This window comes from Amblyomma mixtum, chromosome 7 (genome assembly GCF_055824585.1).
Source record: "Amblyomma mixtum isolate Tamu chromosome 7, ASM5582458v1, whole genome shotgun sequence".
NCBI lineage: Eukaryota > Metazoa > Arthropoda > Arachnida > Ixodida > Ixodidae > Amblyomma > Amblyomma mixtum.
The window spans coordinates 31,104,980-31,132,414 of record NC_143018.1 but is presented as its reverse complement, the minus strand read 5'-3'; the positions used below and the strand labels follow the sequence as shown (position 1 = coordinate 31,132,414).

Here is a 27,435-nt window from a genome sequence, read left to right as displayed (position 1 = left end):
TTGCCTCCCTTATCCGTTCCGTTACGGTGCAGCTCGGGTGTACACAGATATAAGTGAGACAGTTACTCCGTCATTTCCTTCCCTCGAAAAACAAATCCAAACCCCGAAGCTTCGAGCCACCTGTTCTAAATCTACCTGCTAGCGCGAGAGTAGGCGCCCCAATCGACAGCCACACCACTCCCTCTGCACACGTAAGAGCGCAGTCTCGAGGCAGCGCCGGGCCAACTCCCATGTTTCGCCGGTAACAGTGAGCCGCATGCACCCAGCCTGATACCCACCTCAGTGCTGGTGGTGATGGATAACATTTATCTCTAGTCCCTAGTCAGGGACCCCTAAGGCTTCCGCGGCAGCTGGGGCCCTAGCAAGGAGGACCCTTTGGCTCTCTAATGTAGAGCACCCAAGCAGGGAAGCCTACCAGCTCTTTCAGGCAGGTGACGGGTAAGGCGGGTAAGCAGAGTTAAAGTGTCACGTCCACACCAAGTGATGCACGTCCGAGCACGCACATCCTCAAGGCGGGCACTCCCAATTAAAAGCCGGATTAAAATATTTGCAGCAGCGCCGGACACCGTACCGTGTTGGTATACACGCGACGGAGCCAATGCTTCTCACTTTTGGTTAGCCCTTTCGCAGACGGGTGAAAGCGGCTATGCAGGGTTTGATACAAGTGACTAACTCTTCCACCTTTGAGGCCCCTGCGGCCGACCTCTAACATTCCGTGGGCGTGCCCGAAGCCAGCGGCCGTGGGGCGCGTCCTGAACCCATCTCGCTCTTCCTGGTAGTAGCTCTGCTTGCTCCAGAGGTGATGAACAAGCGCATACTACTCAATAAGGCGACGCGTGAGGTGGAGGCCAGAAGGCTCCTGGACATTTAGGAGCCCTCCAACTGTGGAAGAACCGTGTTTTTTATTTTTCTTTAGTTTTGTGAAGTAGAGCTTGTCCCCTGTCCCTCCATGCGGTTTGTCTCCTCGTCCTCCTTGCGGTTCAGCATAATCGATACCACGACCACGATGACGATCACGACCAGCGCTGCTATGCAGGAAAGTGGTACCCAGAATAAGGGCGACGCAATGAAAGGCGACTCCTCACTGGATTCTTTTGGTGAATCCATAGCTTGCGTTGTCATGACCGTTTTGTCCGGGGCCCTTGTCGTCGTGCTTTGCGTCGTCGTGGCCTTAGTCGATGGGGCTTCCGCGGTGGTAGCCACTGTTGGGTTAGCAGCCCGAGGGTAGTAAGTCACCAAAACAACGTTCGAAATTTCGGACTTCAGCCCATCACTGTTAACCACTCGGGCTGCCAGATGACCCTCCCACGTCCAGGCGCCATCTTGCTCAGGCGAGGAGAAGGTGCTGGGAAGTGACAAAGTGACGAAATGCCGGTCACCAGACGGCAACGCATCCAGGTTGCCTTCCACGACGTCGGCTTCCGTGATCTTGGCCTGGTTCTCGAAGTAATATTTTAGGTCATCGTATAGTTTTCCTACTCGAATATCCACGGTGGAAGCTGCGAAAAAGTAATGTCGTTGAAGGCGAAGCAGGACAATATTCAGTGTGACGTCATCATAATATATGCCACAGACTGAGATAAGCGCTTTGCTTTCGTTTCCCTCGCCATGTTTTCACAGATGTCATGTGACCGTTCTGGCTGTTTATATTTCACGACGTAACTTTAAAAGGACTCATTCTTCGTCAGGATTCCACGAGCGTCTAGCTGCCCTCTGACATCAATTAGTCGTGACGGGCTAAAATGTGAACTAACTTTTCCCAAATAGTTAGCCTAATGTCCATTACATACTTACGTAGATGAACTACTGCGCTTGATAACGTGCCGAATATCGAAAGATTAGCCTCGTCACCTTTGTGAAGTGGACAAGTGACGCATAGAACTGTCGCATGTTGAAACAACTCCATCCCAGACGCACGAAATGATCCTCAATTCCACTGTCTTATAATTCTCTCCGCTGTGCTAGCTCTTTCTCACACCATTTCTCTCATAGTCTAAAGGTTCATTCCAATTCAATTTACTGACTTTGCAACACGTATATACAATAAAAATTAAAATTCCCGGGCACCTTTCCGTTATCCCTGTATATCCATTGTGCTTTTTACGGAAGATAGGCTTCGTACAGAAACGGTCGGCGAAATTAAGCACAAATAATAAAACGTTCGGGATCGCTGCGGTAACCCCCATTGGAGTAATGCAAAAGCACTGACGTCTGCTCGGCACTCCACGCGCAATTGATGATCGTGTCACGCCGCACACAAAAACGCCACGCGCGCGCGCCAACGGCGAGAGAATGAATGGCGTAGGAGCGCCCTGCCGAAGCGGCAGGGCCGCTATATTCATTTCAAGTTGATTTTTTGTTCCGCCATCGCTCTACGCCTCTGACGTCACAGTGACAAGGAGAAGCTACGGCGGGCGCTCTCCTCTGCAGCCCCAGTGACGTCACAGCGAAGCTTATTATGACGACATGACGGGACACCATGGGTTGCCATAGTAACCACACCAATAATTCACCACCACCACACATTAATTGCCATAATTGCAAGACAGTAATGAATTCATAACTTTTTCACCCCTAATTCCCCTTAATTCACCCTAATTCATTCTTAATTCGCCTTAATTCCCCTCAGTGTTACTTGTTTCATTTCGGTCCTTAATTCATAAATTAACTCGTTAAGACCGCGATTTTCCTAGCTTTTGGCGCTAGGCGTTGGATCCGCCCACAGGTCCGGTCACCTGTTCCCACACTTCTGGTGTTTTCAAAATTCGTGCCACACTGTTCAAGCTCTGTGCACTTGTTGGGCTTTTTGGCTCCAAATAATTACTGATGCGATTTCGAAAAATGATTTTTTTTTGCGCAGCATCCTCATATCATCCTATTTAGATTACAACCACTCGTTTGACTTTATCTCTTCAGAGTTCCGCGCAACTACTGCCGGCACGTTTCGATGACACGCTTTAGTGAGACGACCCGGCGAACATAGGCAAGTAGTTCGTTCGCATTAATAAACACCTACAGTAATACTGTGCAGCTGTCGGGGCCAGTTGCTACCCTCGTTATACTGCTGAAAACACAAGGCGCAAGTACATCACAAGCCAGTTCTGGTATCCCGTCACTGCAGACATTGCGCAACTTTGGTGTGCCTACTGGCTAGCATAATCTGCACTTGTCCTCATGGACGAACTATTCCTATTCACTGTAATATCCGATTTAAAGTGAGTATGGGGATATGAGACGCTTATCTGACGAGCCCGATATACAACCGCCCATTCTAATACTTTCTTCAAAATGTTCCTAAATTTCTCCACAGCACTATAGAATAATAGTACTGTGGATATTGCGGATACATATACTGCGCACAAGGCGGTGTATATTTTCGCCTCAGTGAAGTAAACTGGAGCGTTTTATTTATCTGAAAGGTTACAATGGTATTTAGAGAACGTGCTTTGCGGTGGATATCAAAGTTCAAAACCATGGAATACGTGTGAGAACAAACCCGATTTTTGTGGAGTATTCATGAATGTATACGGCAACATAGCGTGAACAGTGTCAGAATAGCAAAAAAAATCTTTAAAATGCTCCCCTCCCTCCCTGATCTGCTGTCATGCCTTCGATGAGACTGTCGTATGATTCGATGCGAAGTTGCCCAGTTTTCTATCCAGGAATACGGCGCACAATGAGTGAATTAAGTGCCTGTGAGCTCCACAGTACACGTGTCTTCTTAAAGTGCTTACCCTTTCCAAACACCAGATGAGCTCCTGGCCACGTCCAAGTTACCTTCACCAGGAGAGTGTTGCTCTTTCCCGGCCGCTCGTTTTCCACGGCCAGGTCATCGATGGGTCCAGGAGGCACTTGCGCTTCCACAATATCTTTCGTGACATCGAAGGAAACTCCAGACACCACCCTCTGGAAATCTTCCACTGTCTCACCGTCTGGGCCGGTGGTGTCGTCGGTATCGGTGTCGTTGACAATCGTGAACCACTCCAACGGCCACTCGCTCCGGAAGTCGCTTTCGTTGTATTCATCTGCGTGGTTCACAGCCGGCCAAGGTGCATAAGGAGAACGGGGACAAGAAATCAGGACACCAGCGTAGTTTGAAAGCTCAGAAAAAAAATATATATAGTCCTAACAGCTAAATTTGAGTTTCAGCTCTTTAGGTGTTTTGGTTTCCGATATATCGAGGTGACTTTGCGGTCAGATAAGTGGATGAGGATCTGTTCAACCTGCTCCAACAATGACAGATTCATAAGGAGAAGGTTTACATATCAAGGCGCGTTAAAGTACCCCAGCTGGTCGAAATATCGGGAGCCCTTCACTACGGCGTCCCTCATAGCCTGCGGCGCTTTCGGACCTTATACTCCCATGAACCATAAACTAGGAACCTAAAGCTGTGAGTGGTGGCTGAAGCGGACAGTCTTGCGCGTGCAGCACATTTCCCAGCACCACCGGTCAACGGAGAGGAGTGCGGTGCCAGGGCCACGTGGCAGAGCGTGGGTGCGCACGCCGCTAAAGGCACTCCTCTGCGCACCGCCGCAGAAACCCTCCCAACATCTCCCTCAACCACCCTATCTCCACACGTGTAGTAGCCATGGACGACGGATGCGCAGAACTTTGGCGCTATCTGTGAGCGAGCGGCGGCAGTTTCCTTCGCTCGGCATGGCTGGCCTCATAGAGTGTCTGGCTATCACCTAGAGGGAAAGCTGGCGCCGCAGGACTTCAGCCACCATGGGCGATCAAAGCATCATGGGCCGGTGAGCTACTTGGTGCGGGACAGTTAGACTTTTTTGGGAACGCGGAGTGGCAGTACTAAGTTGTTTTAAAACGCAGTTCTCCGTGTGAGAGAAGAGCGAGAAGATCCGTCAAATGCATAGAGTTTCTTATGGTGTCTTCGACTGGTCACTCCCACGATCCGGTTCGGATTTGGCAAAGTGAGAGCCGCTCTAGCTCCGAGCGCATAGCGAGACGGGTCAAGCCGAATGGTCAGCAAGTTGTCAGAGCGAGAGCGCAGGAAGCAGAAAAAGGACGTAACTTCCGGAAGCGCCGCATCGCAGCGGCGCCACCGCTGCCGCTGGTGTGAACGACAGCAATCACAGTCTCCACCGCCCACGCCGCCGTCGCCGCTAAACCTGTATCGCTGCCTAAACTTGCTTCTACAGATGCGTAAGAACCGACGCGTTAGGCCTCACCAGACCGGTCGTGGTGTGCCCTGGCTACCCTGGCTTCGCATCCGTCTCCGCGAAACGGCGGAAGTGGCTCTGTCACGTGAACACACCTCGGGGCCGCTCCGACTTTTTTCTCGGAGCGCCTGAGAGCGCTCTGAGCTGGAGGCGGGCGCTCTGAAAGAACCAGCCGAATGTAGTCAGAGCGCTTGACTTCGACCAGCCGAACGTGCGGCTGCATCTCAGAGCGCTCTAGAGCGATCTGAAACGACCAGTCGAAGACACCATTACAATTACCAAGAGGGAAAGCTGGCAGCCTGTCTACGGGAGTTTCCACGGAGACCCGTCGAGACCACTTAAGCCACCATGGGCGCTCAAAGCATCATGAGGCGGTGATCTACCGACTGCAGAACTTCAACTTTTGGCCAAAAAATAATGCAAAATTAAGCGCTTTTCGATAATCAAGAATGTCCTAACATTCAATATCACGTCTGTAAATTGCAACAAACGAGCAGAAAAGCATTTAAGTGCAAAGTTCGCCCAAAATAAGGGACGGCTAGCTCTCCTATTGGCCCAGTAATGAACTCTACAAATACTAATATTTCGTAATTAACAGGCACACTTTTAAAAGTAGATATGTTTAAAAAAAACTTGGTTGCTTAAACACTGTAAGGGGTTTTTAATGGCATTTCAGAAAAGAAAAACCTTTTATTGGCGTCGTGTGTCGTCGCGTTTTCACTACTATGAGTTTTGCACACTGCGTTCGCGCGAAAGTCGTCTGCGCACGCACGAACAGCATTTTCGGAATGAAGCGTTTTAGTAGTGCCACTTCATGTTCCCGAAAAATTACGACTGTGCCGCAACAAGTAGCTCACCGCCCCATGATGCTTTGATCGTCCATGGTGGCTGAAGTGCAGCGCCGCCAGCTTTCCCTCTAGGTAATGGCATTTCAGAAAAGTAACACCTTTTATTGGCGTCGTGTGTCGTCGCGTTTTCACAAGTATGGGTTTTGCACACTGCGTTCGCGCGAAAGTCGTCTGCGCACACACGAACAGCATTTCCGTAATGAAATGTCTTAGTAGTGCCACTTCATGTTCCCGAAAAAAGGCGAGCCCCGCGCGCAGACGACTTTTGCGCGAACGTACTCTGCAGATGCCATAGTAGCGAAGGCGCAACAGCCCACAACAACAATGAAAGGTTTCTCTTTTTCGAAATGCCGTTAAAAAATATCTTAAAGTGTTTAAGCAGCAACATTTTTTAAACATATTTGTTTTTTTTTTAAGTGCGCTTGTTAAGCACGACATATTCGTTCTTGTAGTGTTCAATATTTAGCCAGTAGGATAGCTAGCCATTTAATACCATGGCAGACTTTGCATTTACATGCATTACTGCTCGTTTATTGCAATTTAAACAAAGGATATTGAATGTGAGGGCATTATAGATTATCCAACAGCGTTTATTTTTGCATTGCTTTTTGGCCAGAAGTAGTGGTATTAAAGTCGGCAGCTAATCGGCCCTTGATGCTTTGAGCGCCAATGGTTGCCGAAGTGGACTTGAGGGATCTCCATGCAAACGCTTATAGACGCGCGAGACCTTTACCTCTAAGTTATAGTAAGAAGCTCTATGGCTGGTCGGAGGGGAAGCGCGCTATACCGCCCCTCGCTCCCCTTGAGCTCGGTTGCACCTTCGGCGGCGTTCCCCAAGAACGGGCGCTTAAGAGGTACACTCTGAAAAGTGTTGTAACTATATGGAGTGAAAATCAGGCTGCCGGACCGGAGTCCTTTATACGACATGTTATCGCAAAAAAACGTCAGCATTGCGTGTAGTACCACTTCTACCTCGCACCGCTACCACCGGTGGTAACGCGCTCACGCAGATGGCTCCGAAAAGCTATAGGTGCAGGCCAGCACCATGCGCACCTGCCCTCTTCGGACAATCCGCGCATGCACAATGACGTTGCGTGGTCGAGGTATGCGACTTCGATAAACGCTATGCTAAACAATTCTAATGCTGCTCTCAAAGACACCTGCAAGAGCACCGCTACCACAGAAATGCCATATTGCACTACGTTTTCGTTCGAAATTACAGGCCCGCAGAGAAGTTGCTCGATTACAAAAATCATGTTTTTCGGTGGCAGTGGCGAGTGATGTATGCACCCTTACACGGCTTACACGTTCTTTCGCTCCTTTTCCGGGTTGGTGCATTCTTTTTTGTTGTTTTAGTTCCCGTGTATCGCCACTGCTCCTGCCAAACCAGTCGTATAATGGTTTGTGTACGAAATGCACACGAAATGTATGACATGTGTACGAATCAAGAAGTTTTCGTTGCCTGCAACCGAACCATTGACACTCCTCAGGGCCTAATCATATGTAAAGAATGTGGCTACCCATATGATGAAGAAGGCTGTTATGCAATTCGTCAGTAGGGCAAACCATTGAGTTCTCGTTCTCGCACAGCATTCCACCATCCAACGCGCAAAACAGAATCATCTCGCTGCAGAAATATGCCCCCCACGGCCGAGCCTCCTGGTTCTGTTATCGCCTCTGCTTTCTTTGAGGTCAGTTTGTTCAGACAAAGCCTGAGAACTGAAATCATGAAATGTGTGGATAATGAAGACAAAGAAATCATGCACCTGCGGAAAAGAACGGCACGGGTAGAAAATACGCGCTGCGAAGAACAACCCTCTCAGCCCAACCTTGATTTGGAGAAGCTGGAATTTAGACGCAGGAAAAAAGAACATAAAAATTCATGGTGTTTCTGAAAGTTATCTTGAGGATTTCCTAGCCAAAGTGAACGAAGCGACTAGAAAAATTAATGTCGGAGATATTAGTGAGGGCGACATTGAGCCCTGCGACCGGCTTCTTGCAAAAGCGATCAACATCAGCGCTTTCAGCGAAAAGCTGGAAGAAACCAATAGCTTCGCCGCGGTAGCTCAGTGGTTATGGTGCTCGGCTGCTCACCCGAATGATTCGGGTTCGATCCCGGCCATGGCGATTGAATTTCGTTGGATGCGAAATACTAGAAGCCCATGTACTGTGCGATTCCAGTGCACACTAATCAACCCCAGTTGGTCGATATTTCCGGAGCCCTTCACTACGCCGTGTCACATAGCCTGAGTCACTTTGGGACGTTATAAAGCCCAAAAACCAAGCCATACCAATCAAAACAAGAGTTCTTTGGCAGAGAAGGGCAAACGTCTGTACTTGTGTGAAAACCTTGCCAGAAGAACGAAATTCTTGCTTCTGCAAACTAAAGATTGAGCTTGGAAAAAAAAAATTAGCGGTGCTCTAGCTTTGTTTAAGCAGAGTGAGAAACGGTAGCGTCACGTTGGTTTAGCCTTGTTAAGTGTTGTTATGCTGTTCGTTGAGCGTTTCTTAGGTATTTTCCTCGCTAAATCAGCTTCTCAATCCTTAACCAAACCTAAGCAAAGTTAATTTTTAATGCTCTCCTGAACACGTGATCGTACGGCCTAGCACGTGCTCACCACGTGTGCGCTTCGTGCCTGGCGCGCCTCTGCTCCTTCCGTTATGTATTCGCTTTAGGAGGCCATGACGTGACGGCCTAGCACGTGTGCACGGACTTATTCCTAGGCACGCCGCTGCTGCTACCGTGATGTACTCAGTTCAAGCTGGCGTGAAGTCACGCCGTATCAAGTAAGCGTCGCGTTAAGGCTGTTCTGTAAGCCAATGGTCGGTCAGGGGATCTAATTTTGGTTGAGCTTGACGTTCCTGGGTCGACCTTGACTTGACCTTGAAATGACAGCGACTGCCCCGGCTTGACCTTCACTTGGCCTTGACATGTCGAATTGCTTGACCATTGGTATGACCACTGGCCATCCATCTGTTCTACAAACATATAAACTGAAGGTTTGGCTTCGGATCAGCCTTGAAGGTCATCGGCAACGCACGGCAGTCTCATCCCGGGACCTCTAGAAGTTAAGCTACCGCTTTAAAGCATCAGGTTTGTTTGGTGCTCTAGTGGCAAGGTGCCTGTTCGCGTAAAGGAAGGTGACACTGCCCAAATCATTAGATATTACAATGACCTTGTGGACCTTTAATGCTAAGCATGTATCGTTTGTGAGGATACATTCTTACCAAGATACATGAGAATTGTGATTTGCGGTAGATGGTAATCTCCAACTTCATGTAGGGTGAGTTTCTGGAAACGCAAGTTAATGAGCGTTCATGAATGCTATGGAAGCTGTACCAGATCGGGTATTTACCTCGTTGGTATTGCATAACGGTGGTGGCACACAACCCCTATCCGTATTCGAATACGAGTCTATATAGTGTCTTGCCATCTATTTTTTTATCTTTATTTATGTTTTAGAACCAACCACTGCGAGGCGGTTACACCGACTTTCGAGTCCTCGGAGACACTACATTCTCTGTGCATTCGATTCCAACCGGAATATCCATTCGCCACAGTCCCCAATAGCGCGCACCACTCGGCCTACTTGGCAGTGCATACAGTCCGCTCAATAGCTGGTGTTATCGGCTATTAGAGGAGCGTTCCAGGATTGAGAACCCATGTCAGGAGACAAAACCGGCGCGCATTAGCGCAGTGTGAGATATCGGCACCTTTTTATTCTACATAAAATGGCTGGAGCAATTATTTTGGCCAAGCCAATTTTCACATGAGAACAAATGAGCTGAAATTCTCATGCACAAGCTGGGGCATATTACCATGCGAGGGATGCTTCAGATGCGCAGGCAAGTAGGCAGGAGTCTAACGAAATAATCGTTGGAGTTATGCGGGGTTTTACGCCCCAGTGCGACACATGGTTTATATGGGCGAAGCCGTAGAGGCTCATAAGCTAATATTTTATACCACGTGGGGTTTCTGACGTGCCCTCACACCGCAGAGTATACAGGTTATTTGGAATTCTGCCTCGATCCAAATGCTGCCTCGCGGCCGAGTCCCCATTTGGCCATCTTGGGATAAGTAGCCGAACGCAAAAACCTCGTAGCCTCCGCGTTGAGTCCAACCATATGAAGAAATCGAACTCAAATTGCGTGTTTCTAAAGTTGTCCCTTTAAAATCAAAGATGAACGAAAATCTGAACAGTAACATTAATTACACGCCCAGCTGGCAGTTGGCGAAATGACAATAGCGGCGGTATTATTCCAACTAGCTTTTACATATGCATGAGCGCGTCTTAGAGACACACACGCCCCCTACAGCCGCGCACACGAGCGGACACACCTACTACGGCTGTGAAATGCGACAGGCAACATATAGTATATGCGACAGACAGGCTGCACTATTCTAAGTGTTACGGGAAATCAAGCGCTGTAATTTGAACTGATTCCTATTTATCGAAATCATTTAGAAGGTAAAGTAAGCGAAACAAGCTTCGACAAAGGTCGCCGCTGGAGACCTCCGTTATTCTCCAGGCTGTTAAGAACGGCGTGAGCAGGAAGCAGCCAGTACCCATGTTTCTCCTTTATGGTTCCGTGAAACCCCTGTCCACTCGACGACGTTTGCCTCAGGGCCTGGCGGATTGACCGTGAGGCGAGGGCAAGGCTCTTTTTTGCGTCTCCGTGCAGTACCCAAAATAACAACTGAACACAAAAGCGGCCAATTCTCCGGGGTCGGCTCACGTGCGAGGAGGCGTCAAGCAGGTGGACGTTAGTTCTCACAATTCGCAGTAACCATGGCGGAAGTCAAGGCACCCCGTTTCCGTGGCTCTTCTGCGCACCGAGCACCGCGGCGGGCTGGCAGGGGACTTCCGCAACAAACGTGAACGTCCCGAAGGACAAAGGACTACTTCCGGAAGCCTTTTCCCGACCCGGCATTGCCCCGTTTTCGCGACGGATTTCTCCTGACGGACAGTTCGCGGCAGCCCGGGAAAACCTTCGGCGGGTCCGAGAACGCTGCATTCCGCAGTCTCCTTTATCTCGAAGGCATTCTCCTCTCCCAGGCTCAACACCTGAAGGGGCGTGTCCACAAGTGTTGGGGGTGCGCGTTTGGAGCGCGAGTGAAAGTTTCTGGCCACTCCCACCCTGACGACGGCGTGATCAACCTAGGGAAGTTAGGGAAGAAGCACGCTGTAAAATTCGGTCTCGAATGCGGTCGAGGACCAAATTTCTGATCCGGACCCTTGTAAAAATGTAAATAAATTCAGTCTTCTTTCGCCCCCTTCGAACTCCTTCGCTCAGCGGCACTCCTGTCCTGGTGGTGGGAACGGGCGTCGTCTGGACCGTGGTTCTGCTTAGCCGCAACCCCGAACCTCGCCACAGCATGGCCTAATGGTAAAGGCATGACCTTGATAACGAGACCAACTTATTCCATATCTATTCTATTCAGATCGTCCTCGCCATTCGTGCTTAGCTCAAGCAGCGACACTCTACTGCTATTAAATCACCAACCTTTCGTTGAGATTCGATATATACGAAAGAAAAGCAACGTTACATTCGCCAGCTTTTGTGTGTAAATTTCCATAGCACCTCTGCATTCGAGAGTCAGCAATGTCGGCGTTCGCACAGAGTTGCATTGTGCTCGAATATTGGCACATTTCCTGTTCCTGGGGGGCAGCCCACGTTATTACACCTAGGACAGGAGTTGACTCATTAGTACGAGTGGAGGCTATGCGAGTGTCTGAGCGGGTTAATTTGCCGAGTACATGGAAACTCACCAGTCGTAGGATCAATGACTCTTATTTTGATACCCGAGTCCCTCGACGGGTACGGCACACGAGTCGTATTCTGGTTTGTGACCTCTGCCTTGACTGTGTATCGTCCTTTGCCTATGAACTGGCAGAAGTAACCGCTGTAGACTCCATCATATTGGTGAGTGTCGGGGACTGGGAAAAAATAAGGAAAGACACATGATGACCGAAAGCGAGAGAGTGAAAGGAAGAAGGATGCAATTAAAGCGAGAGAGTGGAAGCAAGAAGGATGGAAAGAAAGCGAGAGTCTGAAAGAAATAAAGAGAGAGAGAGAGCAAGAAAATGAGAAAGAGAAAGAGAAAGAAGGAAAGAAAGAGAGGAAGAAAGGCTAGGAGACCGGAACACAGGAAACACCAACGTAACAGACGTCACAGCGCATTTCTGAAGCATCACGATATTCAGTGTCTGGTTACGAGAAATGACCCGCATCACGTGCCCCCGGCTTTCCGGAATGAATTATTAGATATTTACCGAAAACTATGGACATATAAAAAAAATTTGATAGTTTCGGATTCTCTCTTTATCGCGCTTTTTGATCTCTCCGTAGCATGATATCCCCTTCAAGACCTGATATAGGGAAGGTTCAGGTGTTTGGTAATCCCTTCTACTTTCTTTTGTGGCTCAACACAAACAAGGAAGACAAAAAGACGCTGGACAACGTTCGAGCGCATCCTTTGTTGTATGAGGGAAGCCCACCTGTTTAGCTACTGTTAGTGTTACACTGTGGAGTAGGGTTGAATGTTTCTTATCATACCTAGCAATAGCTCTTACTTATTCCGTCGTCATGAAGGCGGATCTTTATCGGGTGCGGATCGTTGTTCGGGCGCTTTACTGTGGCGACGACCACGGCGTCTATAACCGGCTTCCTGCCCTTGGTGACCTTGACATAGACGACCGCTTCGTTGAACTTGTCCACGTGTTGTTTGCTCATCTCGCAGTGGACTCGTAACTGCTCGTCGTCGTTGTTTCTTGGTACGGTCTCGACCCCGACGTTGACCTTCACTGGGGCCGGGGAGGGACTCGTCACGTGCAGTGTCCAGGTTCCAACCTTGTAGGCGAAAAAAAAGTGTAAGGATTTGTGATGCTGGTTGCTTTGTAATGCTTTTTAATGCTGGGGAGATTTTTTTTAGAGGGCGCTTTCACGTCGGACATTTCATCCGGATACCTTTTCAACGCGAAGTTTATGTGCAGGCGTTGGATATGAAGTGCACATCTCGACAGAGTTGACGAAAAAAACTCGACATTATCGTCACGTGTGAACACCATTCAAAGAATTCTAGGCGTAGAAATGGGAGACAAAATGGCGGACACTGTAATCGAAAACTGCTATGGCGGAAATTCCCGCGCGAGTCACGTGGATGCGGCCTGCACTTGCGTGGGCAGTGAACGCAGAGTAGGCCAAGCAGGCTTGGACAGGGACAGGAATTCACGGGTGGAAGCTAGGAGGTGTGGATGATATCGAGAGGAAAAGAACAAGGTAAAAATTAGGAAAGAGGTCGCAGCGAGAGCCAACAGATGGACCGAAAGAAAGTGCCTCAGTGATATCAGGAGACAGAAACCTGAAATGAAGAGGGAGGGAGAGAGAGCACCCAGCTGCATACGGCTGGTGGCTCAAACATGAGGACGTCGCAGGATGTACAAAATGATTCACCTCAGACTTAACACAATTTTGAAAATAAGGCTTTTTGAGCTTAAAAAGCGATTTGTTCGCCGGAGCGTTGCCAGCGTATAGAAGATTAGTATACAGCTATGACGTACTAACTAGAAGGCGTTGGTCAAATGTTTAGGGGAATCCCCCAAGGTGGAGTAGATTTGTAATACGGGAGTAATTACTCATTGACAATGAGTCAATGAGTCAATGAGTAATTACTAACACTGTTCCCACTTCGAGTTATTGATCAATTCGCCCTCGCCCTACCATAAGCTTGCCGTCCCGGTTAGCTCAATTGGTAGAGCGACTGCTCCGGTGAAGCGGTGGTCCCGGGTTCGAACCCCGGACCAGGACGAATTTTTCTTTAACTACGAAGTTTCTGAGAAAGCTGTATAGCTTTCCTTTGTAGCCGTAAGGCTGCGCTCGTGTGGATGTCAATGAGTAATTACTCCCGTATTACTAACTAGAAGGCTGGTAAAATAATGTTGAGTAATTATTTCTTTAAATATTATTGTTAGGCTTATTAATTTTGAGAGGCGCGTAGCCCACCCCAAGTAATATCCATACAATTTTTTTGATTTCCGAAAAAGCGGTTACCATTGGCGCTGTGGCCCAACAAATTTCGGCTGCATCGGATCAAAAAGATGCGGTTATGAGAGGTTTGCAGGCAAAGCGACCTCTGCAGTTGACGTAACTGGTGGAAAGAGCCAAAATTTGATGTGCCGCCGAGCCAAGGGTAGCTGCGTTTTCTTATTTCTTAAAAGTAATATGGATATTACTTACGGTGGGATACACCGCTTTAAAAAATTAAGGAGTCTAACAGAATTAATTTTAAGGTTGTCTATTGAATATTGATACAGCTCAGAAGTGGACGAAGAAGAAGTGCTGTTAAGGGTTCAGCTATTTTGGAAAAATCTTGGACGAATCGTCGATAGTAAGAGCACAGTCCCAAAAAACGGCGAAGGGTCTTTTTGTCAGTGGGACGCGGGAAACTGGAGACAGCAGCGGTCTTGTCGGGATCTGGGAGAACACCGCGCGCGCTGACAACATGGCCGAGGAAACGAAGCTCCTCAAAACCGAAATAGCATTTCTCGGGCTTGATCGTAAGTTGCGCACATTGGAGCGCCCGGAGCACTGTGCGCAGCCGCTCCAAGTGTTGCTCGAAGGTGGGCGAGAAAATGACGACATCGTCCAGGTATACGAGGCACGTCTGCCACTTGAGCCCAGACAAGACAGTGTCCATCATGCGTTGGAAAGTGGCCGGCGCTGAGCATAGTCCAAACGGGAGCACCTTAAATTCGTATAGACCATCAGGCGTCACAAAAGCAGTTTTCTGGCGGTCTCGCTCGTCCACCTCTATCTGCCAGTAGCCGCTTTTGAGATCCAAGGAGGAAAAGAACCTGGCATCACGTAGTCTGTCGAGTGCATCATCAATCCTGGGGAGCGGGTAAACGTCCTTTTTCGTCACGTTGTTCAGTTTGCGGTAATCGACACAAAATCTCAGGGTGTTGTCTTTCTTTTTCACGAGGACTACCGGTGACGCCCATGGACTTGTCGACGGTTGAATGACATCGTCGGCGAGCATTTCGTCCACTTGCCTTTTAATGGCTTCGCGTTCCGTCGAAGAAACGCGGTATGGGCGCTGGCATACGGATGGTGTAGTCTCGTCGGTGATAATGCGATGCTTTGGGACAGGCGTACGACCGACCCTGGAGCTTGTGGCAAAACAACCCGCGAAGTCGGTTAGAAGCGCCGAGAGAAGAGCCTTCTGCTCAGGCGCCAAATCGGGATTGATTCTGACGGACGGAAGGACAGGGCATGGTGGGGCCTGGTCTTCAGGGCTTGTCTCCAGGGCGCACACTTGAGGCACCACAGCGAAGTCATGCAGGAAGGCGACAGCCGTGCCCTTGGCGAGGTGCTGCAACTCGTTGGCAAAATTTGTAAGGAGCACACTAGCACAACCGTCTTGTAGTTGGAAGAGCCCGCGAGCGATGGCTACTCCTTTCTCGAGCAGCAGGGGTACGTGGCTATCAGCGACACCTTCGTAGTCGTGGAATAAATCATTCCTCACGAGAACTAGCACACTGGACCGGGGTGGCACCATTACGTCGTCGTCAACAAGTCGCAGAGCAGTGAACCGTGAATCGTCTGTGTCAGTGCGTGCCACGGCCCGTTTCGTCGAGAACGTGACCCGTGATTCGTGGAGGTCAATGACAGCACCGTTCGTGTGGAGAAAGTCAAGACCGAGGATCAAGTCCCTCGAACACTCACGGAGGACTACAAACTCGCCGACGTACACAAAACCACGGATATCGACACGGGCTGTGCACCTGCCGGCAGGGATAATCAGGTGACCCCCAGCAGTGCGAATGCTAGGCCCCGACCACCCCGTCAATACTTTCTTCAGTTGTACGGCAAGGGCCAGGCACATGACAGAATAGTCGGCACCAGTATCCAGCAAAGCGGTCACGTCGATTCCGTCAATTTTGACGCACAAATCGGAGGTAGCGCGTCGGATGCTGTCGCTACTCGCTCCCGGAGAAACATCGTCGCGTGGTAGTGGCGCAGGAGGATCTTCACAAGTCCCGGCATCAGCGGCCTTGCCTCCAGAGGCCGCTGGAATCAGTTTTCCCGGCGTGGACTGGGAGAACGGCGTCCGGAGTAGCCTGCGGCTTGACGGGGGCTTGGAGAACGGTAGCGTCGCGGCGACGGTGATCGAGCATCCTGGTGGCCTGACGTGATGCGGTTCTGGCGCGACGACAGATGGAATGCTATCTCCTGCGGTCGTTCCCCGTTCTGAGGGCACGGGTCGTCCGGTGCGAAACCACGCAGGCCCACGCGGCGGTATGGGCACGCCCTGTAGAGGTGACCCGCCTCGCCACAGTGATAGCAGAGGGGCCGACGATCCGGGGCACGCCACACTTCACTCTTTCGCGGCCGCTGATAGGCTGGCGGAGCGTCACCACGAGGGGAGCTCGACGAGAGCACTGCTGGAGTCGCGGCAGTGACGTCGTACCCAGGGGCCTGGCGCAGGACGGACGCATACGTGGGCCTTGCATCAGGCTGGCGAGGAACCTCGGAAATCTGGTGCTGTTGTGCTGCCAGGCGCACCTCGTCCCGGATCACTTCGCTCAGTGGCGTGAAAGATGGCGTCTCGGACGGCGTACGGAAGGCCTGCAGTTCCTCTCTGACGACGGATCGGACCAGCTCGCGTTGTCAGTGATCACCACTCGTTATGCTGGCTGGCCAGCCTCAAAGATCCATCTGGGCGGTTGGCGAGGTGGAGCCTCCGTTTGCAGGAGTACGACGTAACTGTCGTGTACAAGTCGGGGCGGAAGCACCAAGATGCGGATTGTTTATCACGCGCGCCACAGCTCAGAAGTGGACGAAGAAGAAGTGCTTCGCCATCTCGCTGGTGACGAGGAAGAAGAAGTGGTTCGTCTTCTTGCTGGTGACCGCTCGGCAGACTGGAGCAGTTCTTGTGTCTCTGTGTGCTGTGTAATATTCGTGACAAATCTGGTGGAGGTGCGGGGTACGCTTCCAGACCCGCGTAGGCTACCGACCAATACGGATCTCACCCCAGTTCACCAGCGCCGCGGCCGCCGCCTCCGTGGAGCGTCCCCTGAATTTGGACTCCTTCCGGCTGCAACCAGGGCGACGCAACGCCGGCCTTCGGAGGCACCAGCTGCCATGGCAACTGAGACCACGCTCCCGGCGCACATCCTCTGTCATCAGCCACGAACACCCCCGTCGTTTCATGGCGACGTGTTCGAGGACGCCGAGGATTGGCTCGAGATATTCGAACGGGTTGCCCGTTACAACGGCTGGAGTGACAACCGTAAGCTCCACAATGTCTATTTTGCACTTGAAGAGTCGGCTCGGACATGGTTCGAAAACCATGAAGCTTCGTTTACGTCCTGGGAAGCTTTCTGCCGCAATCTTAAAGCCACTTTTCCGAATGCAGACCGTCGAGAGCGAGCAGAAGCTGCGTTACACTCGCGCAACCAGCGCCACAACGAGAGTGTACGCATGTACTACGAGGACATGACTCGCCTTTTTAAGCGCGCGGATCCCAACATGACAGAAGACGAACCACTTCTTCTTCCTCGTCACCAGCGAGATGGCGAAGCACTTCTTCTTCGTCCACTTCTGAGCTGTATCAATATCAGTCACCTACCCATCTCACTAGCACGTTTTAGATGTATTCTGTTGTACTACATGACTGACAAAGCCATGCCGAAAAAAACGCTCCTCTAACTTAAAACCCATTTTTTTTTTTAAATTTGCGTCGTCTTAAAGGGATGCTGAAAGGTTTCCCAAAAAAATTGAGTGAAGAGATACACTTTACAGTTTTCTACCCTCGGAATTCGAATTTCTCATCGAAATTAGGCAAAGGAAAGCGCAAACCTATTTTATTTTGGCGAAAAGTGCCGCAGCAGCCTCGGGCCAGCTCGCGCGCCTCGTTGCCGCCTGTGATTGGCTGGGCGCCTCGTGACGTAAACACTGGCGTTGGCTCGGTGAGCCCGGCTCGGTCGCCGCCGATGCAGTACATGAAGCGCGGCGCGCGGTGTTCCGGTTGTTGGTTTGATGCTTATATCACGATGGAACACATCGAAGATTACCAGGAGGATCTTGGCGTCATCCCCTACATGTACGAACCAATCGCAAAGAGCAAACCGCTCCAAGGAAGCAACGATGCTGGCGCAAGCGGTGCTTTTGGCTTGAACGAAAGCGAAGTGTCAGCATCTCCACGTGTTGGAAATGTCCATTGGTAAGCATACTTTTCTAGCCAAACTTCATTCAGAGATACAATGGATGAATTTTGAGGCGAGCAAATGTAGTATAGCACTGCTCCACGAAATTTTCCTAATGCAATGTAAGCGGGATGCGATCGTCGGCATTGTTGTCTTGCCGCTTGTCGGTGCTGCCGCAAATCTGCTTGTAATCCACACAGACCATTAACAAGCGCAAGAAGTTATCAGGCTCTTTTTGCACGCAAATTTTATGCTGGCATCGCTTCATGGTCGCTGCGTGCCGGCTCGGTTCATAACACACGCAAAAGACAGAAGTTCGCGGCGCTTTGCGGCAGAACTCGTCGAGGTGACAAACGTGCGCCTTCCGTTCTGCGTGCCAAGATGGGATCTGGCAGCAAATTGAAATCCTTGTTTAGGCGAGTTGCTTCATACTGCAAACTCTTGTAGGAATATCTCCATCCGTTTGCGGCCGCCTTTACCGCGCTGTTCTCAGTGATTTTTTTCACTAACTCGATGGCCTCGTGCTGCAACCAAGCAGGCCGAATCGCAAGGCTGGCTGTAGCACACGCGGCGCACAATTATATAATATTATTATTAATGTATGAAGCCATGCTGCACTCGGCAATTTTTTACGACTACATGTGTTATTATAAACGTATTCCTGGCAGAACACTTTACTGGTATTGGCTGCATTAGAACTTTTTATTCGAGAAGTTTGCCATGAGGCATGAGCTGAGAAAAGAACAGACTTGTCAGCCTTGTCATCACTTTTAGAAAAGTTCGAAGCAGGGTCCTCAGCAGCATCTGCCAGTGGCATTCGACTTGTTGCACAGTCCTGATTTGTATTGCCGTTTGGTGTGGATTCTTGACTGCCTGGTGGTGTGCAGCCTCCAGGTGTGATGTCATTTTCCATGCACTCTTCATTTGCACTCTCGTCTGGTGCGCAGTGTTGATCTTGCAGCAGTTCGGCAAGAAACTGAAAGGCATAAGCCACATGATGTTATTGTTCCAAACATAACAAAAGTGTGCTTCAGTATGAGTAAAATCTGCTGGTTTATTTCATAAACCATTTTGTTGATTGGCGAGCTCCGTGCGAAGTGAGATCATTTATTATATACCAGATGTTCCTTTAGAAGGTCCAAAATTTATTTTAAAAAATGGGTAACTAACCTTGTATTAATTTTATACCTGGGGCTACATTGGGGGATACGGCAGACACCAGTAATAGGCAGAAGGCTTCCATTAGCTCACTAAACTGCATACCTTAATTAAATTTTTATTTTCATATTATGGTGTATTTGCAGATTTTGAGCACCTCCTGCAAATGCCATAGCCAAGCAAAAAAGAGCTCTTTAAAAACCCTGACAGGCAACTTCAAGCGCTAACACAGCGCCAGCGGCCGCGTCCGACGTAGATCGCCAAAAAAAAAAAAGTGTGCGCTTTGGGGCCGGACTGCAAGCGCCATGACTGCGCACATTGGGCGCTGACGAGGCTGCTATCAGCCAGGCCCCAGGCGAAACCAAATTGAAAACGAAACACCGCGCGCCCGTATACCAGAAACATGTGCAAACAGTTTTCTCGGCGCTCCGACCACGAAGAAAAATGTGCCGCGTACTACTCCCTATGTTCTCGCCACTGAGGGCTACGCATGAATCCTAGACTATGTGAGCTCCAATATAATTGAGTAAAGAGTCTGCATATAACGTCTTTTCACGTGCTCGCTTACCGAACGAAGTTCTCTGCTCACGCGCGGCGCGCAGTCTCCGGTTGTGAGGCGCACTTCGCGTCGCTCCACCTCTTGCAGTATTAATAGCAGTTTAACGATTTTTATTCAGCCAAAAATTTTAGGGCCGAGCTCTGATATGAGTAATGCTGTACGAGATGTATGATGCATGCCTGCAAGCATAACAGCTAAGCACTTATTTTGTAAGCTGCAGTTTGCTGCCGTCCTGACATTCTCATTCCAGCGCCGTTCATCTCACTACTACCGAAAGTCTTGCATCCACGAAATTACGCGCCATACACTACACAGAACACCGGTTCGCGCAGTCAAATTTTCATAGAGTTAATACACAAATTCTTACCTCGAGCTTCCTCCTTTTCGCGAAAGCTGGCCTCGGTGGCGGTGACGAGCTCCTGTGCGCGAAGACAGACGGTATTGCGCCGGGTTTCAGTCCAGCTGACTTTGTTGACAGGCCCAATGAACGCATTATCGACAGGCTATGGTTATAGTCTTCATCACGAAAGTGGTCAGAGCATAGCACTGTAGTCTTTGAGGGCTTGAAATCCCTTCGCTTCACAGCAGCGACCCACCTCGCGGAAAGCTTCTTATTTTGCGGGAAATAATGAAAGACCACATCGTCGCGGCCGCTGGTGTTAGTGCAGCCGAAGGCTGTGCAGAACGCCGGCATGATGGTCCACCGCTTCACTCGATGCTGCCCACGTTTCTGTACGTCACCACAAACATAAAAAAGCACAAATACAGTAACACACGGCAGATCGAAGCAGCTTACGATGGCACGCACGCAGAAACAAGCACGGTCGCGGAGGCTGCGTGGCGACGGAACACCAATGTTTACTTCACCACCCCACGGTTTCCGGTTTCGGCTCGCATCGTCAGGGTCATCAGCAGCGCTCGGCGGACAGCGGGGGGCGGAGCTACCGCGCAATTTTAAACGGCGATTACGTCGCTCCTAAGTGATTAATGTGCAAAAAAATTTCACCCGCATGATTTTTAAGGTTCCCACATCCATACGTGAGCATCTTAATGAATTCGAAAATCTCTTCAGCTTCCCTTTAAGTCAAACACCCCGTATATACTTAACAATCAATAACCGTGTTTGTTTGTGCCTGTTTGCGTGCGTGTTAAACAGCCTAAACATTAATAAAGCCCCCTTAATCAGTAGCCAACTTAGACTATAATAACTATAAAAATTCCCGAGCGCACTGCTTTAAGTACTATCCTTAGCTATCTAGTTCATTCGAATACCAAAGGTAATTGCACTTTCATGCTACTTCACTTCCATTCCTAAATTAAATGCCATATATCTGAAACCGTCTAATGAGTGACCGTGAGCACAAATACCGAACACTGTAATTCACAATAAAAAAGAAATACACTCCTTTTCAAAACACACATTCTTTGATCATAGCCAAAATGCCGAGAAGCGATAAAACACACACACTCATGCGGCCGCGGTGGCTCAGTGGTTGTGGTGCTCGGCTGCTGAACCGAAAGACGCGGGTTCGATCGGGGCCGCGGCGGACGAATTTCGATGGAGGCGAAATTCTAGAGGCTCGTGCACTGTGCGATGTCAGTGCACGTTAAATAACCGCAGGTGGTCGAAAATCCGGAGCCCTTTACTGCGGCGTCTCTCATAGCCTGAGTCGATTTTGGACGTTAAACCCCACAAACCCCAACCGCCTCAAAACCAGGGTGTCGAACCGGCATTTTTTCGGGTTCGGTTCGGGTTCGGGTTCACGCCTTTCGGGTTCAGTTCCGGGTTTGGCTCCAAAGGGCCATTCCGTTCCGGTTCGAACCGGTTCGGACAGTTCCGAACCGGTTCAAACGGGTTCAAACGGGTTCAGGACAAAAAAAATAGAACGCAGATGAGTTTCAGTCAACCCTGCTTGCGTTTTCATTTTTCTGGCATATCGGTATACAAAATAAAAAATGCAGATTTGTTTACGAGAACATAAAACTGTGATAGTTGGTAAGAGTTCATGCTTAAGCAGCGCAGTAAACAGGACAAAAGGAAGAGTGGAGGCGACACAGACGCTGACTAACAACTGGTTATTACATTCTCGGAAAAGTATATGAAGGCGCAGGACACAGTGAACAATCCTGAAAACAGAAGAATAAAGATTAAAACTAAAAAACCGTACTGCGCATGCACATCATAGTCGAGTCATGACATCTTTTTCAACGAAATATGAAGACTATATTCCATAGTAGACAGCACTCCGCTATCTCCTGGACCTCACGCAGTTGCCAGGAAAGCCTGACTCCTTCTCTACCAAATTGATGGATGGTGAAGCAGCACGCCCATCTGCTTTCTTCCTGATCATAAAGGCCTCCACCATCTCTCTACAAATTCTATCTGAGTGAATAAACAGGAGACTTGTCTTTCTAAGTGGGGAAGCAATGAGCATTTGTTCGAACATCACTGATGGGTGAAAAAAGTAGCGGTGTCGTACAACTTGGCTTAGCATTGCAGCGAGTGCAACGATTGCTTCCCCCAGTAGATAAGACAAGTGTCGTGTTTAATAACCATTTTTGCATATGTAGGGAGTTGGTCGAGGCCTATGTGATCAGGAAGGAAGCAGATGAGTGTGTTGCTTTACCATCTATCAATTTGGCAGACAAGGAGTAAGGCTTTCTTGGCAGTTGTGTGAGGTCCAGGAGATAGGGGAGTGCCGTCTACTATGGAAGGTAGTCTTCGAATTTCGTTGAAAAAGACGTCATGACTCGACTGTGATGTGCATGCGTAGTATGGTTTTTAAATTTTAACCTTTGTTCTTCTGTTTTTGGGGTTGTTCCCTGAGTCCAGCGCCTTTATATACTTTTCCTAGAATAAAATAACCAGCTATTAGTCAGCGCTCCTGTCATCTGCCGTCTTCCTTTTGTCGTGTTTACTGCGTGACTTAAGCATGAAAAAATTGTTTAAAGCGAGGTGTTCTCACTTTACCCATTTTACTTAATGTCCGCAGCAAAGACGAATTTGCGGCAAGAGCCGCAAAATGAAATGAACTCGAAATTAATGAAAATCAGCTATGTGTACGCTGTAATCCACCTTATGGGGTGTAAGGCGAAAATCCGGTGGATTTTGCATCTACAAGACCCTCCTGATTGAGCAGTTCGGGAGACCCCGTCGCGCGATTAATAGGCCTCCCTTGAAGCTGGGATCAGTTCGGACTTTCTCGTACACAGTGTACTTACGGGGCCCCAAGACTGCCGCCGCACGCGCCCTCTACGTTCCCGCGCACCACTGAGAAACGAAACTGCCATGTATCGGTACCTACCTACAGACGGACACCTTTCCGTAGCCTCAAAACCGACTTGCCAGTCCCCCCTCCTTTACTAAATGGTAAGAAAATGTGCGAGAATCCCTCCACCGCCCATCTGCCGCCCAACGAGAGCCTCGTGGGGGCACAGGTTCTCCCTAACATCCAGAACTTACGAAACATATTATATTTAAATCACCTATTCGACTAAGGTATTTGTTTGGGCTAGTCGGTACATTGTTAAAACTGAAGGCACAGCGCACGAAAGACAGGACTAAGGTAGGGACAAACACAGCGCTAACTTGCGACTAAAATGCTTTATTGCTCGCACGCAATAAATAGGCGAAAAGGGAGCACAATCAACAGATACAGCATCAGTGATGATTGCCAAGAAACACAGCAAACAAAAGCACACAATCGCAACCTACACTAGCGTACTTAACTGCTGATATAGTCAATTTCTTTTTGTGTTAGCGTGACGGAAGGCTTGCTGACGCAATTGTCAAGACCCCGGCGAATTAAAAGAGCTTCAACTATTTCCCGCGTACGTTGGTCCTTATGTTTATACACTATTTTAGTACGTTTGAAAAAAGGGGTGCATTTACAGGAAAGCCAATGTATTCGACATTCGCCTGTATTCGACAATGTATTCGACATCGCCTTTGTGACTCCCGTTATGTATCCCGGACCCCTATAGCTCAGTATCTTCAAAAACACAGCTAATCGTGGCTTCTGACTACAGTACAGTAAGAAATTACGATATTGTCTTATTATGATGACGTCAACCTCCTCTCTTCTGATAAAAATAGTATCATAAAAGATACACGCTTGGATGGGTTGAGAACGCTTCGTTTTTGCACGGACACGAATTGTCAACAGCCCCGACGCGGTGGCTCAGTGGTTACGGCGCTCGGCTGCTGACCCGAAAGACGTGGGTTCGATCCTTGCCGCGGCGAACGAATTTCGATGAAGGCGAAATTCTAGAGGCTTGTGTACTGTGCGATGTCAGTGCTCGTTAAAGGACCCCACGTGGTCGAAAATTCCGCAGCCCTTCACTACGGCGTCTCTCATCGCCTGAGCCGCTTTGGGACGTTAAAATCCAATAAACCAAAACAAACAAACCAAATTGGCAAATGCGACTTTTCCTGGGGCGCTATCAAAGGGAACCTTTGAGTTAACAAAATTTTTTGCGCCCTTGATAGAGTGGTAAAGTGTGGTGAATCTGGCGTGCGCGATTTGTCCACCAACTTGTTTCAGGCATTTATTTTCAAAACTACAAGCGGCCTCTTTCTGGCATCTATGCTTAATAGGCGGCTAAGTGCTCGCCTGTCTTTTCTGGACATGCTCGCGAGGAAAACCGCGTCGATGGCCTACGAGAGCAATCATTGCCTACGCGTTCGCCGGCTCGGCAAGGCATCCCGAATGGAAGAAGCGCGGTGCGCGTGAGACGGGGGCATCGTCGAGAGCGAAGCTACTGACCATGGTCGAAGATCAACTAACAGCAGCGATTTGATAATTTTGAAATCCTTGCTGGCCATGGCGGTCACGTGTTATGCATAGCCTGCCCAGTCGTCTCCATCTTTTGCGCCGCTACCATATGCACGCATTGTCATACAGCGGACAGTGCAACGGATGCATTCTGCGCCACAAGCGCTGCGCTACTTCGTCGCTGCATCAGCCCAGGAACGACCGAAGAAGCTAGAAACACACGTATGCAGATTTCTGGCAACGCTTCATTGATCCATAGCCGACCAGATGTTTCCTCGGATAACTACATTCCTGCGGACCACAAAATCGCAGAAGCGCCTGCTCTGACGGAGACGTTGAACACCAAGTGCGAGCTCTCCCTACTGCCAGGAATCATTTATGTGGCCGACCTGCCACCAGTTGCTATGCACACTTCATCCATGATTAGTTATACCCGTCCCTAAATTTGATAGTTGGCACCAAGGTCTCGACGACGATTAAATGACCGCCCTAGATAGCCTGGAAAGAGCAGCGACAGGCTCTGCTTTGCACTAGTAGGCACGCATAACGCAGTTTTATAATAAACAACACTTTTAGCGGCCTTAGTATTTTTGGCTGTTGTACGAAGAATCCACTTGCTACGAACATCAGATATAACGAACGGAAGCCGCGTGACCGTCAGGTTCGTTATAAGTCGGCTCGACTGTAGTTTCAATCGGTCACAAAAACCTTTTCTAAGCTTCATACATGGACCCTGAATGTTAGGATGAACCTTCGCGCCAAAGGGAAGTTTGTGCCGTGGTCAGTGCATTTCTTCCTGTGCGAGCAACGAGAGATAATTTGAGAAATAAAAAGATATTTTTGTCGCAATGCTGTGTTGTTTTGGGACATACTTAAGCAGTCTCTTAAAAAACCCATTGACATCATACATTTCTTTAAAACATTTACATCTGCGATGAGAAACTCCGGAACTCCTTATGTAATGCCTTCGGGCCTTTAAGGGACAAATAAATGAAATGAAATGAAATGAACTCCATGCGAACTCTTCGTGTTGATAGGACCGCTTAGCGTGTGGAAAACAGGCATGATGGATGAACACGCAGAACCGCCGCGTTCAACGAGGTTCCTGTTCAGACAACAGTGCACTTTAGCGCAGGAGGAATACGCTGCGCAAGTTCGACCTCCTGACTGGTTCCCCTTTCTTGACGTGTGCACCGTCTGGAATTTTCATGTGCGGGCGGAGAAAGGGAGTTATAGTGGCATGAGGCCTTATGCCGAGATCGCTGAATTCGACGCTGCCAAGTAACGCATGAGGAGGATCAGAGAGGTTGTAAATATTCCATGCAACAACCATAAAAAGAAGCCCCGAAGACAGCCGAGTAGCCTAAGGCATCTGTAAAGAGAGTTTTCTGTTGCGCCGCCATGGGTACAAATCGCACTCGGAGTCAGAGGATAGAGTATGAGTACTCTTATAGTTGTTCTTTTTACTGCGTTAATAGTGTATCTTGCTTTCCCAAAAATAACCGCACTATGTGTGTGTGTGCGGGGGGGGGGGGGAGTGCGTGCGTGCAGCCTCCATCCTTGATGCACACTCCGGTGGGCGCACATCCGGGCATTCACTGGTAAAAATGCACCTTAAAAAACTTTCACCCATCTCCCCACCCCCCCATCACCCACCTGTACGCGGTATAGCCGAGGCAGATTGTTGTCAAGGCTCAAAGTATTGAGTCGCCCAAGCGTTGTACGCGAAAAAAAACGCCAAGAATCATAAGCCTGTAATGTCAGACACTAAGAACCGGAAGTACGACAGCAAGAAGTAGATATGAGTCTCCAGACAGAGAACTCAAGGTCGAGCACTGCGATAACAGCGGATGGAGCCGCGCGCTGGCGACTGGCAGCAATTTTTTCTCAGAAGCAGAACGATTTCAGCGAATGGGCGTAATGAAATCACTTCATCGCCGTTACATTTAATCGCAGTAGCATCTTTCTGGGCGTAATCACTATCGCATGCCAGCGAGCGCATATATTTCCTCATTACCCTTTTGATTATCCGGTATTTAATTTTTTGCTTATTAGATCATCTACACCATTGCCAAAAACCCGCCTTTCGTTCCTTATTTCCGTCACGTGCAAACAAGATTGTTCTAAAAAAAAAAGAACCTGCACCAATGTATACATCCTTCCTTTGGTAATACTAGTAGTAATATCGCGGGTTTAACGTGTCGAGTAGACATTGAGGCTATAGGATATACGGTGTAGTGGAGGGCTCGAGATTAACTGAGATCAGCTGAGGATTTGCGGCATGCGACAGAGCACACTGGTTTTTGTATTTTTGAAATCAGCAGCAGAGCTTCACAACCATTCAGCCATTTTTTTCTTTGTTGCCCTACATCGTGAGGGGTTTTATTTAGAACCTGCTGTCTGAGGCAATGAGCGCCTACAAAAGTAAATGTTGCACTAAGTCTATGCGCTAGATCATCTCATTTTGTCCGGAAACAAGAAGTATGCCGAAACGCAAAAAAAAAGTGGGGCTGAACCGGCTCCCGAACCGGTTCGGAGCGGTTCCTTTGAATCGTTCCGGTTCGGGTTCAGTTCCAAGATGGCGAAAAAATTATGGGTTCGGTTCGGTTCCGGTTCCGGGCGAAAATTCGGGTTCGGTTCCGGTTTCGGGTTCGGGTTCGGTTCCGGTTCAACACCCTGCTCAAAACACACACAACACTAGACAATTAC

At 49.1% G+C, this 27,435-nt stretch overlaps 1 protein-coding gene and 1 long non-coding RNA gene across 2 annotated transcripts in view; both read right to left on the bottom strand.

Annotated features, from left to right (window-relative positions):
• Positions 1–912: 912 nt before the first annotated feature.
• LOC149335545 (calcium-activated chloride channel regulator 3A-1-like) overlaps positions 913–27,435 on the bottom strand; it is a 79,998-nt gene continuing 53,475 nt past the window's right edge. The window contains exons 8-11 of the mRNA XM_089553964.1: positions 12,601–12,877; positions 11,797–11,964; positions 3,735–4,025; positions 913–1,499 (exon numbers count right to left, since the gene is read on the bottom strand). Coding sequence (XP_089410090.1) covers positions 913–1,499; positions 3,735–4,025; positions 11,797–11,964; positions 12,601–12,877 — 1,323 coding nt within the window. The remainder of the gene's footprint in view (positions 1,500–3,734; positions 4,026–11,796; positions 11,965–12,600; positions 12,878–27,435) is intronic.
• Positions 18,918–20,875, bottom strand: LOC149335546 (uncharacterized). The gene is made up of 2 exons (XR_016284069.1): positions 20,319–20,875; positions 18,918–19,210 (listed from the first exon to the last, which is right to left on the bottom strand). It is a non-coding gene; the product is annotated as an uncharacterized LOC149335546 (long non-coding RNA).